General features: G+C 38.3%; 1 protein-coding gene across 1 annotated transcript; it reads left to right on the top strand.

The window, feature by feature from the left end:
• The first annotated feature begins 2,651 nt into the window (after positions 1 to 2,651).
• Hspa13 (heat shock protein family A (Hsp70) member 13) lies at positions 2,652 to 13,941 on the top strand. The gene is made up of 5 exons (XM_028757208.1): positions 2,652 to 2,727; positions 4,208 to 4,548; positions 8,260 to 8,473; positions 9,744 to 9,911; positions 10,652 to 13,941. The coding sequence occupies exons 1-5, from the start codon at positions 2,703 to 2,705 to the stop codon at positions 11,317 to 11,319; spliced, it is 1,416 nt and encodes a 471-aa protein (XP_028613041.1). The 5' UTR covers positions 2,652 to 2,702; the 3' UTR covers positions 11,320 to 13,941.
• The last annotated feature ends 3,500 nt before the right edge of the window (positions 13,942 to 17,441 follow it).

Consider the following 17,441-nt stretch of genomic DNA (forward strand, 5'->3'; position numbering starts at 1 on the left):
CTGTGATTAAAATGGTCAACTGAAAGGGAGTATCTTAGCTACTTTTCTATTGCTTTGATGAAACCCTAACTAAGGCAACTTATAAAAGAAAGTGTTTACTTTCGCTTACTGTTTCAGAGGCTTAGAATCCAAGACAGTCCAGTAAAGTATGGTGTCAGAGTAACTGACGGCTTACATCGTTAACCTCAAACCACCTCAGCAACTCAAGAAAACCTTTACATTGGCTTGCTTATAGTTCCGGAAAGCTAGATATTCGTATTGGCAGGAGAGACATGGCAACAGGCCACCAGTGCAGGAAGCTAAAAACCCATACCAAGTGCAGTCAAGCTACAAACCCTGAAAGCCTGCTTCCCAGCGATGGACTTCCTCCAAAAAGTCTCCACATCCTAAAACTGCTCTAACTTCCCCCAAATAGCAGCAACAGTACCAAGTGTCTTAACTACATGAGCCAGTAGGAGACATTTCTCTTTCAAATGACAAAAGCACTGTGGGCAGTGGGAATTGCAATGAGCAGTATCACTAATCCTCTTGATACTGGTCCCATGGCTGGTGAATCCAATACCTGTCTGCTTCTATACTATAGGCAAGTGGGCTACCTTTAGCTTGATTACTAACACCTGGCTATTTCCTATCTTCTCATCAATTTATACTTTGACTCTCACATTTCAAAAACAAACAAACAAACAAAAATACCAAAACACTCTCAAATACTGGAACTTCTCTTCAAGGTAAATCTATATAGGCTTTCTCCAATCTTTTTACTTCCCAGTTGTCATACTATTCTTATGGCTCACAGAATGCTAAATTAAATTTCTGAATTTACCTTTTCTCTCTTCTTTATTGTTGACAGTGGCCACCATTGTGCTAAACACACAGTAACTGTTCAATAATATTTATTCAAATTATCATTACCCATAAGAAATCATCAACTGGATGTTTGAATTATGCTTTCTTCAGTCTTCGTAAAAATTTTGGCAATTAATAGTCATATATTCACATGCTTTTCATATTTCACATAACAAGGCATTTAAAAACACAAAAGTGTATTATAATGGGCCTCTATTAGCCATAATTCAGATTTAAAATCATTATATACATATGTGTGATAATCTATCTGTAGATAGGTAGATAGATGACAGATAGATATAGACCAATATATCATAGATAAAGTACATAGATAGCTAGAAAGATCATAGATACAAGATTTTACACAAGTACAAAGCCAGTAGAGGTTTATTCCCAAAATGAGCAGACCTGTTGTCAGTTGGGACTACTTGATTTGCGTCACAGACAGAGAAGCTGATTAAAGTTTCTAGAACCTTAAGTGTTCCTGAACTTTCCCAATAGTAATAGTAAAGTCACGTTCAGAAAGAGTCCTTAAGTCATATCAAATGTTAAAACAGTGAAGAAAAAAAAATCAGGTGTTATATACTAAAAAGCACAAATATCCTCAATAACTGTGGTTAATCTTTTCGACTTGCTGGGATTCAGAATCATCATGGAAGTAAACTTCCGGGCATGTATATGAGGGAGTTTCTGACCTGATTAATTGAGATGAAAAGACCTCGCCTAACTATGGGTGCTACTATTCCACCCAGCAGGCTAAACTAAAAAAGAGAGAAATGCCTGCATTTCTTCTCTCTGCTTCCTGACTGGATGCATTGGGAACAGCTGGCCAAGGGTCTTGCCTCCGTGACTTTCTTGCTATGACGAACTGTACCATCGAACTTCGAGCCAAAATAAATTTTGTCTTCCTCAAATTGCTTCACTAAGTACTTCATAGCAGCAAGAAGAAAGTAATAGGATCGATCATCAACACATGTGAAATGAGCTGTCCAGGAAGACAATTCTGGGCATTTATGACATAATTAACACGAGAAGTAGAGTGTATTGTTTCATATTGTTTGTAACAGCATATTTGAATGTTAGTATTAGATTGAAATATATCTTGAATAAACCGTGCCGTCTTGGATAGACCTCATTCCTAAAGAGCCCGTGAAATAATTTTAACAGCACCGGGCTGGCGATGCTTTTAAGGATTGGAGAGATGTTTACAATGCAAAGAGCAGGCACACCAGACCAATCTCCTGTAGGACTGCCCCACTGCGGAATGCAAAGGGGACTTTGGAGGGCTTAGGAGAAGTCTATCGAGAATCTTGATTTCGACCAAAGGCATAAGCCTTAAAAAGGAGGGTGAACAATGAAAGAAACAAAAAAAAAGAATAAAAATAAAAAAGGAAGTTTGAATCCCGCGCCAGCCTCGCAATGCAACCCACCTCAGATTCTTAATTGGTTTTATCCTCCTTATGCCTTCCAAGCTCTGGACAGTCCAGAACTGCATCTCCCACAATACAACGCGGTGAGGCGGGGCTACAGGGACTGTTTTTACGGCATGTAGGCTCGCGGCTTTTCGAATTTAATGAATGACAAACTCTGGGCTTTCCCAGAGGCTGTTCCCACAGCAAAGCCTGGTTTGCTGGTTCTTCTTCCGTGGGGAGGCCGAGTCTTTCCTCACTGGCTTGAGTGGAATCCGCCCCGCGGCCTCATGGTAGATGGAGTCTTTGCTGTGGTGGGAGTCGTAGTTCCTCCTACTACCTCGGAGCCGACGGACTATATTTCCCAGGAGGCTGCGGGCCAGCCGGCGGCTAGGGGGTGGCGCCTCCCGTCGGTACAGTCATCCTTCTGCCTGTTCGGCGGGACTGATGGCCGGAGAGATGACGATCTTAGGTCAGTATCTCAGGGGGTCCCTGCTGCTATGGCAGTCGATGAGGCGGTTTGAAGTGGTCTGGGTGTGCAGGGGTTGGTTGTGTCACTCTCTGAATCACAGGTCACACAGCCGAAGGGAACCTGAAAAGGGGGCTAAGGCTGTTGGGAGCTGGTGGGGGCGGGGCGCCTGGAGCCGGGGTCTGGCTGCTGGAGGCTTCTTGGGGGTTCTGCCATCAGCCACAGGTCTGAAGGATGAGGGCCTAGGAATGCAGAAGATCTCGGTCTTGAATTGGTAGCTGAAATCAGTTCTCTGTGCTAGAACCCACTGTGAATAAATAAGAGGATCTCGAGATGAAGACTCTTGGCTTCACTTGGGATGCCGAATTGGGAGGGATTCTGGTCCCTGTTCATTTGTAGCTGGATTCTCTTTCGAACATGCCTTTTGGGAATCACATTCCCTTGCCAAAACGTGATAGACGCTTTTGAGATTTGTCTGTATGTTGGAAAAGACAAGTGGATAGGTAGGTTCTTGATCTGCTATGATACATCAGGGATTGATTTGAAGGAGCTAACAATTGCCAACAGCACTGCAGACTGAAATTCTGGGTTTTAGCATGGATGAGTGGGAACAGGTGTATAACACAGAGTAGTGAAACCAAGTAAGATATTAATTCTAAACTCAAAGTGATATCCTTATTCGTGTTTGTGTACAATATGCATGATGTTTATATATGATCTTTTCCCTATGATATTTGCTGAGCCTCTGCTCTTGATGGGCCATACAATGGTGAATAGAACTTGCCTTCGGGAAGCTTACATATTGTTGCTATCAGGGTTAGCACTGGTATATTTCTTCCCTAACTACTACCTCTTTGAGAGGTATATCCTTAATCTTGCTTAAATATGTGAAAACTCTTATGGGGACTCTGCTATGAGGTAACAGTAACACCTAAGCAGTTTTCAGATCAGCACATCCAACTTATGTATTTCATCCTTTTGAATGGGTAAAGATGATAATCAAAGAGTTGAGTCTTACGTGCCAAAGCTTTCGCTGTGAGAAAAAGCTTTTTTTTTGTGAGAATTTCATAATGGCATTTCATTTTAGTAATAATGGGTGAAACTGTTTATGAAGCTATCATTCTAAATAGCAATGAGATAAGAAAACTGGATTGTGTCAGTTTTGGCTTCACATTTATGATACTTTCATTCAACAACAGCATAATTGTTACTTAAATATCTACATTTTATTCCTTTATCCTCATGTAATGAATTATACAAACATACGGTTGTGAGGGCTTTTGGGTTTGGAGAATTTTTTTCTCCTTTATTTTTAATTGTAGCCAAATGGAATGTTAAACACTTGATGTCCAAAAGAAATAGTTATTAATTCTATAAAGTAAAATATTTTATGCTTTGTTTCAAAAGTGTTATTAAGGGGATGTTGCTATAGGTACAGTATATGGTAGTAGCATCATAAAAACATATCTTTTACTTTTTTCAGGTTCAGCTGTTTTGACTCTCCTGTTGGCTGGCTACTTGGCACAACAGTATTTACCACTGCCTACTCCAAAAGTGATTGGCATTGACCTGGGTACCACCTACTGTTCGGTTGGTGTATTTTTTCCTGGGACAGGAAAAGTAAAGGTGATTCCAGATGAAAACGGGCATATCAGCATCCCCAGCATGGTGTCCTTCACTGATGGCGATGTGTATGTGGGCTACGAAAGCTTAGAGCTGGCAGATTCAAACCCTCAAAACACAATATACGATGCTAAACGGTTCATAGGTAAGATCTTCACCCCTGAGGAGCTGGAGGCTGAAGTTGGCAGATACCCGTTTAAGGTATGAAATTAATCTAAAATCTGTGTCCATTTAATTTAACTGCACTATTTCCATTCATGCTTCGGCTTCACCATTGGAATCATTTCATTCCTGCTGGCTGTATATGTCAGGGAGTTATATTCTCTCAAGTAAGAAATTCCACAGCAGCCTGCAGGGTGAATCAGTTCAGTGGCTTCCTGGTGCTACCTGGTCAGGAAATGGCGCCTCACTGTGCACTCATTCCGCCGTCATCACAAAAGCCAGTTAGTTCTTTCAAGATATTTTAGGAAGGATGCTGAAGCCCCGTATACTGTGAATAGATATTCTCTATGTATCTGCATTTTTGTATGCATACAACATTTATACACTTACTTTCGTGTTTTCTGGCTTATTTGAAGTGCCTCAGTAGGTCACACACATCTAGTACATGCACCTCACTAGCTTTAATGGCTGAACTGCTATTTTCTTACATAATTAATCTATCTCAAAACAATCTCTTATGTTTTGCTAGTTTCACATTAATTTTTGAAGTTCAATATATATATATATATGTACATACACACATATATACATATATCTTTGTCAGAAATTGCCTGTGTTGTATAATTTTGAGTTGGATATATGTATGTGTGGGTTTTTTAAAATCATTTTATTTATTTATGTTCCAGCCATTGCACCCCCTCCAGATCTCCCCTCCCACAGTTCCTCAACCCATTCCCCCTCCCCCTTGCCTCCGAGAGGGTGCTCCCCTCCCCGCCGGGCATCCCCCTTCCCTGAGGCCTCAAGTCTCTTCAGGATTAGGCACATCTTCTCCCACTGACGACAGAGCAGGCAATCTTTTATTACATATGTGCCACTGGGGCCTCAGACTAGCTCATGTATGCTTCCTTGTTGCTGACTCAGTCTCTAGGAGCTCCCAGGGGTCCAGGTTAGTTGAGACTGCTGATCTTCCAGTGGGGTTGCCCGTCTCTTCTGCTTCTTCAGTCCTTCCTCTAATTCCTCCATAGGGGTCCCTGACTTCAGTCCAATGGTTGGGTGTAAGTATCTGCATCTGTCTCAGTCATCTGCTAGTAGGGCAGAGGAGAGCCGTTCTAGGCTCTTGTCTGTAAGCACATCATAGCATCAGTAATAGTGTCAGGCCTTGGTGGCCTCCATGAGATAATCCCAAATTGGGCCAGTCACTGGAGAGCCTTTCCTTCAGTCTCTCCTCCATTTTTGGCCCCGCATTTCTTTTAGACAGGAACAGTTTGGAACAGAAATTTTGACTGGATTAGTAACCCTGTTCCTCCACTTGTGGCCCTGTCTTTCTACTGGAGGGAACTCTTCAAGTTCCCTTTCCCCACTGTTGGGTATTTTGGCTGAGGTCACTCCCATTGAGTCCTGAGAGTCTCTTACCTCCCAAGTATCTGAGACTTTCTAGAGGGTTCCCCCACTCACTCTCACCCCCAAAGGCTGCATAATTCCATTCATTCTTTTGGTCCTCTTGGCTTCTCTCCCGTCTCCTCCCCACACACACCCCTGATCCTGTTCCCCTTTACCTGTCCCCTTCCCTCTCCTACCCAGTTCTCTCCCTCGCTCTGCCTCCCATGATTATTTTATTACCCTTCTAAGTGGGACTGAAGCATCCTCATTTGGGCCTTCCTGCTTGTTGAACTTTTTATGGTCTGTGGGTTATATCCTGAGTATTTTGTACTTTTTGACTAATGTCCACTTATCAGTGAGTAAATACCATTTATGTTCTTTTGGGTCTGGCTTACTTCACCCCGGATGATATTTTCTAGTTCCATCCATTTGCCTGCAAAGTTAATGATGTCTTCGTTTTTAATAGTTAAGTAGTATTCCATTGTGTAAATGTATGACATTTTCTGTTTCCATTCCTCAATTGAAGGACATCTGGGTTGTTTCCAGCTTCTGGTTATTATAAATAAGGCTGCTGTAAATAAAGTGGACTACATGTCCCTGTTATATGTTGGAGCATCTTTTGGGTATATGCCCAGGAGTGGTATAACTGGATCTTCAGGTAGAACTATTAACAATTTTTTAAAGATTGATTTCCAGAGTGATTGTACCAGCTTGCAAACCCACCAGCTATGGAGGAATGTTCCTCTTTCTCCACATCCTTGCCAGCATCTGCTGTCACTTGAGTGATATAAGCCATTCTGATTGATATAAGGTGGAATCTCAAGGTCACTCTGGTTTGTGTTTTTAAGGAATTTTATTTATATTCCCAGATCAGAACGGCTCCATGCTCTTAACATTTCCTTTTTGAAGTATCTGTATCTTCAGCAGGTAGTATGATTTTCTTTACTTATTGAGGTAAGTCTGGCTCCATAGCCCAGGCAGTCATTGAACCATAAAGCATCAGCCTCTTGACAAGTCAGCCTGTGCCATCTGGTCCAATTTATTTTATGTTCGACAGTCCACAAGTGAAAAATGCCATTTTGTATTAAAAGTCTTTCCTTTTCTTTCCAGGAGTTATATTTAGTGGTATTTTTTCATTCTTTTAAAAATTCTGTTGGTTGATTGATTGTTTAATTCAGGAACTAAATTTGTAGACTTCTCTGGCCTAGAACTCACAAAGACCTGATTGCCTCTGCATTTCTTCTTCTTTGTCCTGATTTGACATTTTTCTCTTTTCTTTAATGACTGTAGTACTTTCTATATGTGTTTTTGTTATTTTCTTTTTTTTTTTCACTTTATCATCTCTATGGTGTATAATTTGTTGTTTCTTTCAAAGTATTAGACATTCATGAAATCTCAATTATAGAAAAGTGGCTTTGATTCCTATAGTAATTAGTATGAACTTTGACCCTTTGCACTGGCTTGGTTTTTTGCTTTTTTTTTCTTTTGGTTTTCCATCTTAATGCTTTTATGCATTTATTTTTCAGTGGCTTTTTAAAAAACATTTTATCTTTGTTTTTGCTTATCCTATGTGGGACTTTTCTTCTAAGTTATGAAGTGGTCTACTGAGTCTACATGTATTACACTCCCTAGGTAGTTGTATCATCATGACTTATTGAATAAAGTGTTGCCTCCTTTATGATCTGATTTTCTGTAGTTTTCTTTCCGTGATTTTAGTTTCTGGTTCTCAATGACCATGAGTATAAAATGCAAACTCCCATAAATGACCAATATGTAGATTGCTTAGGAAGAGTGATGAAATCCTTCACTGTGCTTCCCAGTCTTCCCCAGCGTGTGGACCATCCTGTTGTTGTTCACTGTATTCTCTTGGCTTTACTCACTCAGCAGCCGTCCTGGGTATCAGGTGTTGCAGGCACTGTAGTGCTGTCATTAAGACGATACTACAAAGAAATGGCCCCAAAATGCAGTATTAGTGGTGATGACTACTTGTGTATGTTGATGAGAAGTTTTAAAGTACTTTGTATAAGTGAAAAGTTGTCCACTGAGAGTCTTGAAACATAGAGTTAATTCATTCTTTCAATGAGTATGTAATAAGAATATTCTAGGCTTCTGTTAAATTCTTGGATATTACTGAAATCTGTAAGATAGATTTATTTTATAACTTTTTAATTATCACATTCAGTGAATTCTAATATTGAAAAGGGTACTGAACAGATAGATGATAGTGAGGGTTTGTTTTTTTGTTTTTTGTTTTTTTAATTTTTTTAAAGGTTTTTGTTGAGTCGATCCAATATGTACATGTCAAAGTAATTGTAGTTTTGTGTATACATACATATCTTTACATTCTTGTTTTTTTAATCTTATTCACAGGTTTTACACAAAAATGGAATGGCTGAGTTTTCTGTGACAAGTAACGAAACCATCATCGTTTCTCCAGAGTATGTGGGCTCCCGACTGCTGCTGAAGCTAAAGGAGATGGCAGAGGAATATCTGGGCATGCCAGTCGCCAACGCTGTCATTTCTGTGCCAGCAGAGTTTGACCTACAACAAAGAAATTCAACCATCCAAGCTGCCAACCTGGCTGGTAATAGCACCCCTGACTGACGTGCAAAATCTTTTCTAAATCCTCTGTAGGCATACAAACTATATGGTAGATGAGTTAGATTTCTGTTTATGGAGATGTGTGATGATAAACTCTGGTACAACATTAAATGCTTATATTAGGGAGAAAAAGCAGTGTAGGGATGGAGCTGTAACTCTCTGATAGATAACTTCTCTAGAGCAGGTCAGGCCCAGCCTAGGTTCACTCTTCCAGAACACAACCATCCTCAAAGCATGTTAGAAAAAAAAAAAAAAAGTTCAGCTAATCAGGCATATGACAAAGAGTGGGAGAGAACATGAGTACTGCTGTACTTCTGATAGAAGATACGATCTCTTCGTTGTTCAGGTGAAGTGTTTCCAGACTTTCCAAAGTGAAAAGGATGTAACCTGTTCTATGAATCCTGCTTTTGTGGTGCTGTATTCAACTAGATAGAAGCATGGAGTACACATACTATGCACATAACATGTAACATTTTACTATGGGAACTTCCTATACTTATCCTAGTCTTCAGTAATAATAGCTGTATGTCCCTTGTAATGGAGAGCAATCAGCAGTGTCCTTCGTACCATTGGCTTCAAGAGGATCAATCACCTCTTGTTCAGAGCTGCTGGTACAGTCTTTATCAGAAAGTTGCATGAGTGGAAGAATGGAGGCCCAGAGGGTAATCAGAGCTAGAGGTGGCTTATAGAATGATCAGGTACGCCTCCCTGAAACAGTGACTCCTAAGTCTCTGACTCTCCAACCACGTGACACTAGGACCCTGCACGTGACCAGAGAAGAGCAAGAAGTTTGATAACCAAAGGAAGGGCAATATAGGCCATGGGGGAATCTTCAGTTTCAAATGCTGGTGTGGCTCCTGAGGTATAACCTCACATCTTGTACACCACTCTACGTGGGGAAGTTAGTTCAAAGCAGGAATCTTACTCAAGGTAATGTGGTCTTTTACTCAAGATCAGCTTACCACATTTCCACAACTATGTATTTCCAAGTAGATTATCAATATTAGAAAAGGCTGGAAGAGATGTTTTTCAATTGTTAATAAAATATCAAGATACTAAACTTAGGCTTTTCTTTTGTTATGGTGTACTCTTCAAGAATAATTTTAGTTATATCAGTGAAAAGAACTTGCATTTTTCATAATACGGGATTTTTCCCATTTTTTTCACTGCTGGGTGAAATTCACATTAAAGAAGAAACTAGCATGTTGTTATTACAAGTTGAGTAGAAACTGTTTCCTCTCATGTTCTTTCAGGACTGAAGATCTTGAGGGTGATAAACGAACCAACAGCAGCAGCTATGGCCTATGGTCTCCACAAGGTTGATGTCTTCTACGTGTTGGTCATAGACTTGGGAGGAGGAACTCTTGATGTGTCATTACTAAATAAACAAGGAGGGATGTTTCTAACACGAGCAATGTCTGGTAAGAAAAGTGCAGAATTAAAGAGGTTCAGGTGCATTTCCCTCAGTATGCCTAGCATGTAGGATGTTGGTTTTGTTTTCAGAATATTTTGTGATTTTCTGTATATTGTTGCTTCTGTCTATGTACATATCAAAGTGAACTATCAAAATAGAATGGCTGGACTTCCTGTAAGTCAGATAAGTTAGTTCCTTTAGAGCTTTCTTGATGATGGTTAAAGGGAAGATAAGGGAAGCAAGTGTCAAAATGAAGACGTTCAGTTATATCATCTGTTTTAATCATTAACAATAAGATAAAATATATATTATTGGTACATGTTAATCATAAAAATTACTTTCTCCTGTTGAGAAAATGAGGTAGTGTTTCAAATAGATGCTGACTTCATTCTTCTGTGTTTGTCAGAAATTACTTGATGTAATTGAGATATTCCCTTCTAGATCATTTAGAATTTCAAGCCCTGCTAGGCACTGATTATCAATAGTAGAGGATAGAAATAGAAATAATAATAGCAATAATAATAGTTAAGATAAGACAGTTTCTAGAATCTGGAAGTAAGTAACCATCTGCCCTTACCATTTAGGTTAAAATGGCTTTAACATGGGTCTTTTTCTGTCAATAGTTACATTAATAAAGTCTTAATATAGTACAGGACTTGTTATCCTTAGAACATGGTAACATACAGAGCTTATTTATATTTATATGCATATATATATGACATAAATTTTTTATTTCATTTTTTTTAGGAAACAACAAACTTGGAGGGCAAGACTTCAATCAGAGGCTGCTTCAGTATTTATATAAAGAGATCTATCAAACGTATGGCTTTCTTCCTTCCAGGAAAGAGGAAATCCACAGATTAAGACAAGCGGTAGAAATGGTCAAGCTAAACTTGACGCTACATCAGTCTGCCCAGGTATCAGTTTTACTCACTGTAGAGGAAAAGGACAGCCAGAAACCTCAGAATGGTGACTCTGAACTGCCAAAAGACCAGCTAACCCCAGGGGATGGTCACCATGTAAACAGAGTGTTTAGACATGGCCTTTCTGAAAGCAAGAGTGGAGAAAGTCAGGTTTTATTTGAAACAAAAATATCCCGCAAACTCTTTGATACACTCAATGAAGATCTTTTTCAGAAAATACTTGTACCCATTCAGCAAGTATTGAAGGAAGGCCACTTAGACAAGACTGAAATTGACGAGGTGGTTCTAGTTGGGGGTTCTACGCGTATTCCTCGGATCCGCCAAGTTATTCAGGAGTTCTTTGGAAAGGACCCAAACACGTCTGTAGACCCTGACCTGGCTGTGGTAACCGGAGTGGCCATTCAAGCTGGGATTGATGGGGGCTCCTGGCCTCTCCAAGTTAGTGCTTTAGAAATTCCCAATAAGCATTTACAGAAAACCAACTTCAACTGAACTCTGAGGGCGTGCTGCTAACTGATCTTGTCTAGTGGTGTTACTGATTTCCATGTGAACCTTCTCCAGAAAAGAAGTCCATGAAGTTACTCACGGATTCCCGAGAGGACATTTATACAGGACAGCTTTACATAGTGTTTTGTTTTAGAATCGAATATGACCAGATGAGTCTTGTTGGAGTTTGTTAAAAAAAAACCAAACAAACAAACAAACTCAGTATTTCTAAAGTAACAATGTTTAGTAAAACTTTCCTGGATTCTGGAAGTAGGTGGCCATTAACACTTACTAGTCTGGAAACTTCAGTGCCAACTCTGAGGCCCAAGTTCTTACTGAATTTTATTAGTAGGGGCTGATAATTTCTTTATTTGGTTATTACATACAACTCTTAATTTAGTCTATACTTGAAGGACTGTTGTGTCAGGTATTTACGTTGGCTGGGAGTTAGCAGTATTATGAAACTGCATAGAGAGTATTCATCAACTGCCATGAAATTTGTACTTTGAGAAATCCACTATCTTTTTACATGTTACATTCACCTAATCTACAGATTTTAATATATTTGAAAGACCAGTTTTTCTTCCCAAAATAGCTAAAGATTTATTCAGATTTCTTTCTGCCAGATAGTAGATATGCCCAGTCTATAGTCTAGTCCTTTTATCTTCAGGCTGACATTTTCTGCTTGTATTTTCACATTTCTGCTTCGTATGAATAAGAGGACAGTAGGGAGTTATCAGTTGCCTTTTCAACATGTTGATGTCACAATAAAGCTGTATTACTCTCTCTGTTTGTTTCTGCTATCTAAGACCATTGCATAGATCAAATATTTGTAGCAGCTCTTTGGTTTTAGTTAGGCTGTTTCCCCTTTTCTCAGGGCCAAACCTAGAAGTGCAAGACTATAATCCAGCTACTCTAGAAACTGAGGCAAGGGGCCTACAACAACTTCAAGGCCTATCTGAGCTACTTAGGAAGTTCTAGACCAACTTAGGCAACTTAGTGAGATCCAGGCCCTATCTTAAAAAATGAGATACAGGGTGGTGGGGGGCTGGGGGGAGGGGGAAGCAAGCCAGATGGCCACAAGGACCAGTGAAGAAAATTCTGTATGTTGACTTTGTGGTGGCCATGTTATTGGAAGATATATGTTTTTTTTTCTTTATTTTGCTTTAGTACAAGAATTATATCCTTGCTATCATATTCATATAAAGTATATTCTGTTTATCAGTGTTGTAATAACTGAAGAAGAGAGCTAAAACTTTGAATAAGATTGAGCACTTCATCTTCCCAGAGTGTAATGCTGAAAGGTGGTGGGTTTATTTGGTTTGGTTTGGGTTTTTGTTGCAGCTTTATAAAATATATTTTTGTTTTGCTCAGTTGTGAAATTGCAGTTAAACAAGTCATTTTCATCTATCAAAGCATGTGCATCAGGTAGATAGAAAAAACATAAACTGCCGTGCTTTATTTTAGAACTAATGGAGAAATGCCAAAGACGAGCCCTTCACAGCATTCTGGAAGTCCTCAGGACTGTGACTGTCTAATTTTTAGATTGAAAAACATCTGTGACCGTGTTTGAGACTTGAGTATTTAAGTCTCAAATGTGCTACCGTCTCCACATGTGCTTTGAATTCTCATGTAGGCCGTTGAGGATTATCAGCAGCAAACTTGAATTTACCAGATATCTGACAGAACTCAAAACATGAACAAAAACATTTTGCGGAATGGAGCAGATAAATAATACTAAAATGGGAAGGTAAATAATTTTTATGAAAAAAAAAAAAAACCCAGAATGGTAGTGTTGGAGGTGGGGCTAAGTAGTTAGCATCCTCTTCTCTAGTAGTTACAATGATAAAAACATGAAGGAAATGGTCTTCAGTCATATAGTAGAGTTATGTGTACCTAATCCTGACACCAGTATCGTTTATTTAAAAGGTACAAATGAATTCTGAAGTGGGCCATTTGTAAGAATCTGAGATCATTTTCCATAAAATGTGCTTTTTAGTTGTACATTTGGCTAAAGCTTTTTTTTAAAGTATGTAACTTAAAAAATACTAAATAATATGTAATTTATTTTGTATCAATGTTTTGGTACTGTGTTTTCAATCAAACCACCAGATACCACTGTGTATAATATGAATTCAATATGACAGTTACTGTATAGAACAGATTGTGCCTCTTAAATATGTGTGTACAGGTAATTCATATTTTGCTGTAAACGCATACCATTTGCAGTTTTGCTTTTAAATTGTATACTTTATTTTCCACCCATGACTAGCTTGGAGTATATTTTTGATGTATATAAATCCAAAAAGAGAGAGAGCTGATGTGGTGCTTACAGATGTTCCCTAGCAAGTGGTTTCCTTTCAGAAATGTCACATCTTCCTGCATCCTATATGTCTCCTGGCATTACTGCTACGTTTTCTGCATAGTTCTAATTTAGAAGAGCTAGTTCTATGTGAACAGTTTCTTTAAAACTCTGATTAACAAGCTATGGCTTGTAACCAGTGGAGTCAAATGCTGACGTGATCCACCCAGTTAATGAGCCTGCATACCCCCAACCGTCATCTTTCAGTTGACACTTAATGTTTCATAATTTTCTAATAAAATCTGTGTTATTCTTTTGGACAAAAAAAATGTTTTCTGTCTTAAGAAATTCATTTTATTATGTCATAAAAATAAAATCCTGGAGCCTGAATGGATAGCTCTGTGTTTTAGAGCACATGTTCTTGAAGAAGACACTGGTTCAATTCCCAGCTCCACATAGTAGCTCATAATCATCTGTAACTAGTTACATCAGTAACTCTAGTCCAGGGCTTTGGATACCCGCTTATGACTTCCAAGTGCCATATAGAAGATTGGTTAGGAAGGAGAAAGGGGAAATGAAAAAAGGAGTTGATAGAATTACTGTAAAATAATTCATTAATAAATTTCTGGAAGAAAAAAAATACCATTAAGGTTGAACACTTCATATCTTAAGAGCAAAGACATATAATATTGCTTCTACCACAGGAAAAAAAAGTGACTCATTAAAATATAATTATATCCAAAACATGATAGAGGTACAACTCAACAATTTTCTCCTGAGTGTATACTGACACTATCTCACTTAGACTGATCAAGTCGGAACTTTAATATAATGGAGTATAATTTTACTTAAAGGGTAGTAGTAGATACGCCAGTGATAATGTTCAGTTAATTTGGGACCATAATCAAAGCTGCTCAAGGGCTTACTACTATGAGTCCCCATCATCTTATAAGTTTGACAGTTGCTCAGCACATGTGTACATAGGTGTTTACAGCATATGAATCTGAAGTGCTTGGTTATATGCTACAAAGACTGCTAGTAACATACAAACTAAGCTAACCAGGTTAGTGTTAAAGTAAAATAATAATAATAATTCTACCTCACCTTTGACCATTCAGTTCTCAGATAAAAGGCACAAAGCCTTTATATTTATATTAAGCCTTAAGAGTACTAGAGCTGGGCAGATATCAACCCTTTAAGCTATTTTTGTCTACTTCCCTGTCAGTTATAACTTGCCACGATACATAGCAATAGACCAAACTTCAACGACTAGAATGACTGTAAACACCTCATAGCCAGAGGCCTGCTTCTGAACATCTCTCACTGCCATTATTTTTTTAATATTAATGCACTATATCCATGTCATTCAGGAAAGGCAACATACATCTAAACATACTCATTTCTTTGTCCCTGAGTATTGCTATTTTGATTTCTGTTGTAATTTAAAAGAACAGTCCTTTGTGGCTAACCAAATTCTGTGGCACCTTGAATTCCATAATTCTACTAGAGTCTAGAACAAGCACCCTGGGATGTAAAGAGCATTGAGTTGAATAAACTGTAATTGATTTTCCATTTAACCCTTACAAAGAGAAGGTTTAAACTGCCACATTAATTATTCCAGCTCAAGATACAAAAACTACTTAATGCAAAAAACAGATTTTTCTAGCATTTCTTTACCATTAAAATATTCCTCTAATTATTTTGACAAGCGTTTTCTATACCTTTGGGGAGAACATCTAACTTTGTACATAGGCTAAAATCTCTGCCCGGTGGTAAATATTTATTGTATTCCATATCTTCAATAGCAATCTTCAAGAAATTGTTTTGTTTTTACCAAGAAAGAAGATGTTCCTGCATGAATCAATGAAACAATATAATCTGTGGGCAACTGTCAAGATGTTACAATGAGAAAAATCCTTTGTAATTATGTTCCGCACCAAATAATCAGTCTTAAAATCAATAGTGGTTGTTGACTCATCTAAAATGAGAATTTTTTTTTGTTTTATGAAGCAAAACACAAGCAAGACAAAGCAGCTACCATCGTCCAACTCTGATCAAAGAAACAGTAAAATAGTTCCAGTGGTCATCTTTTTAATAGCAACTTCTAGTTCTAATTCCCAGAAACTATTATTTATTCTAATACCATACCTTTATTTGTTTATTCTCTTCGAAAGAGTCTATTATGCCATTTATGTGTATCAGATATTGCCCAGGTTCAGAGAAAAAAAATCATGTTGGAAAAATGGCTCAGCAGTTAAGATTCTGACTCAGTGACTCACTGACTCAGCTTCCAGATGACCTAGGTTCGAGTCCAAGTACCCACACAATGAGTGGCTCACAACCATCTGGTAACTCAAGTACCAAGGTACCTGATACCTTCCAAGGCCACTACATATATGTGATGCACAGACATACATGAAGACAAAAAAGCAAAAAGAATAAACAGTAAAATTCATATACATGAAATAAAAGGAAAAGAAAAAACTGTAGAATATATATTATGGAGGGAAAGAAAGAGGGCCAGGGTATTAGGCAAAAGCATAAGTTCTACTAATTAATGGGCTGAAACCTGGCTCTTTCCATAACTTATATTTTTATAAGTTTTGACTTTGAGATGATTTCCTTTGTTGAGTAAGCTTTGCTTTTCACAAGTTGGAAGCTTAGCTGGGTGGGGTCATGAATGAGGATCTCACTTCTTTTATTCCATTTAGCATCAGGCTTTTCTTTTAACCTCTCATCTCCTTGAGCTCAGGGCTTGGCTTCAATACTACATTGTCTGATGGTCTTTTTCTCTTCAAACATATATTTTATTTCCCTTTGTCAAGTTTCCTCTTTTTCATTGTAGATCCACATAAGAATGATCACTAATAAACAAGTCACATAGTCAATACTAGGATGTCTTGAAATCTCCTCTGCCAATGATTTTAATTTAAAACTCTTCCATTTTTATACTTTTTTCAACAAGGACAGAAAGCAGCCACATTATTTGCCAAAATACTACAATATTGGGTTTTTACTATTAATCCCCTCTTGAGTTTGTCATCCATAGGCCACATTGCAATGCTGTATTCTAAGTTGATACTAGTATGGCCCATTAAGCCCCATTTATGGCATTCAACCACTTTCCTAATATAAATCCACAAAGTCCACATTCTGCTAACAAGCAGCATGATCAGGCCTATCAAAGTAATATGCCATTCTCTGGTATTAATTTCTGTCTTTCTTAGTGTTTTATTTCTGTGATGAGACACAATGATTAAGTCAGCTTGACAACAAGAAAAACATTTAATTGGTGCTTATTTACACTTTCAGAGAATTGGTCTGTGGTCATCTTGGTAGGGAGTATATCAGCAGGCAGGCATGGTGTTGAGAGATTACATCTGATTCACAAGATAGGAGCAGAAAGAACATGAAACTTAGCCTGGCATGTGCTCTTGAAACCACCAACTCTGTTCCCAGTGACACATCTCCTTCAACAATGTCATATCTCCTAACCCTTTCTAAACAGTTCCACCACCTTGGAAACAAACATTCAAATATGTGAGCCTATGGAGGCCATTCTTATTCAAACTACCCCACTATATGTTTATACTGGTAGTAGTTTTAAGTACTAGAGGCCATTGTTGAGAAAAACACACTCAAAAAAACTTCCCTTTATACAGTATGTATGTAAATGGGAAGATATAGGTTTAGCCATGAGCCATATAACTAAATATAGTGTTCAATAATGGTTAAGATTTTGAAGAGCAGAAACAGGAAGAAAGGCTTCTTACTTTTCAGTGTGTTTGTTAGAAATCATGTGACATTGTAAAGGTGTTTATTTTGT

Source organism: Grammomys surdaster, unplaced genomic scaffold, assembly GCF_004785775.1.
Source record: "Grammomys surdaster isolate TR1022 unplaced genomic scaffold, NIH_TR_1.0 126153, whole genome shotgun sequence".
In the NCBI taxonomy this organism is placed as follows: Eukaryota; Metazoa; Chordata; class Mammalia; order Rodentia; family Muridae; genus Grammomys; species Grammomys surdaster.

Coding starts and splice junctions, on each gene's coding strand:
- Hspa13 (XM_028757208.1), top strand. CDS start 2,703: ATGGCCGGAGAGATGACGATCTTAG. Junction 2,728..4,207: donor CGGAGAGATGACGATCTTAG/GTCAGTATCTCA, acceptor TACTTTTTTCAG/GTTCAGCTGTTTTGACTCTC. Junction 8,474..9,743: donor CCAAGCTGCCAACCTGGCTG/GTAATAGCACCC, acceptor ATGTTCTTTCAG/GACTGAAGATCTTGAGGGTG.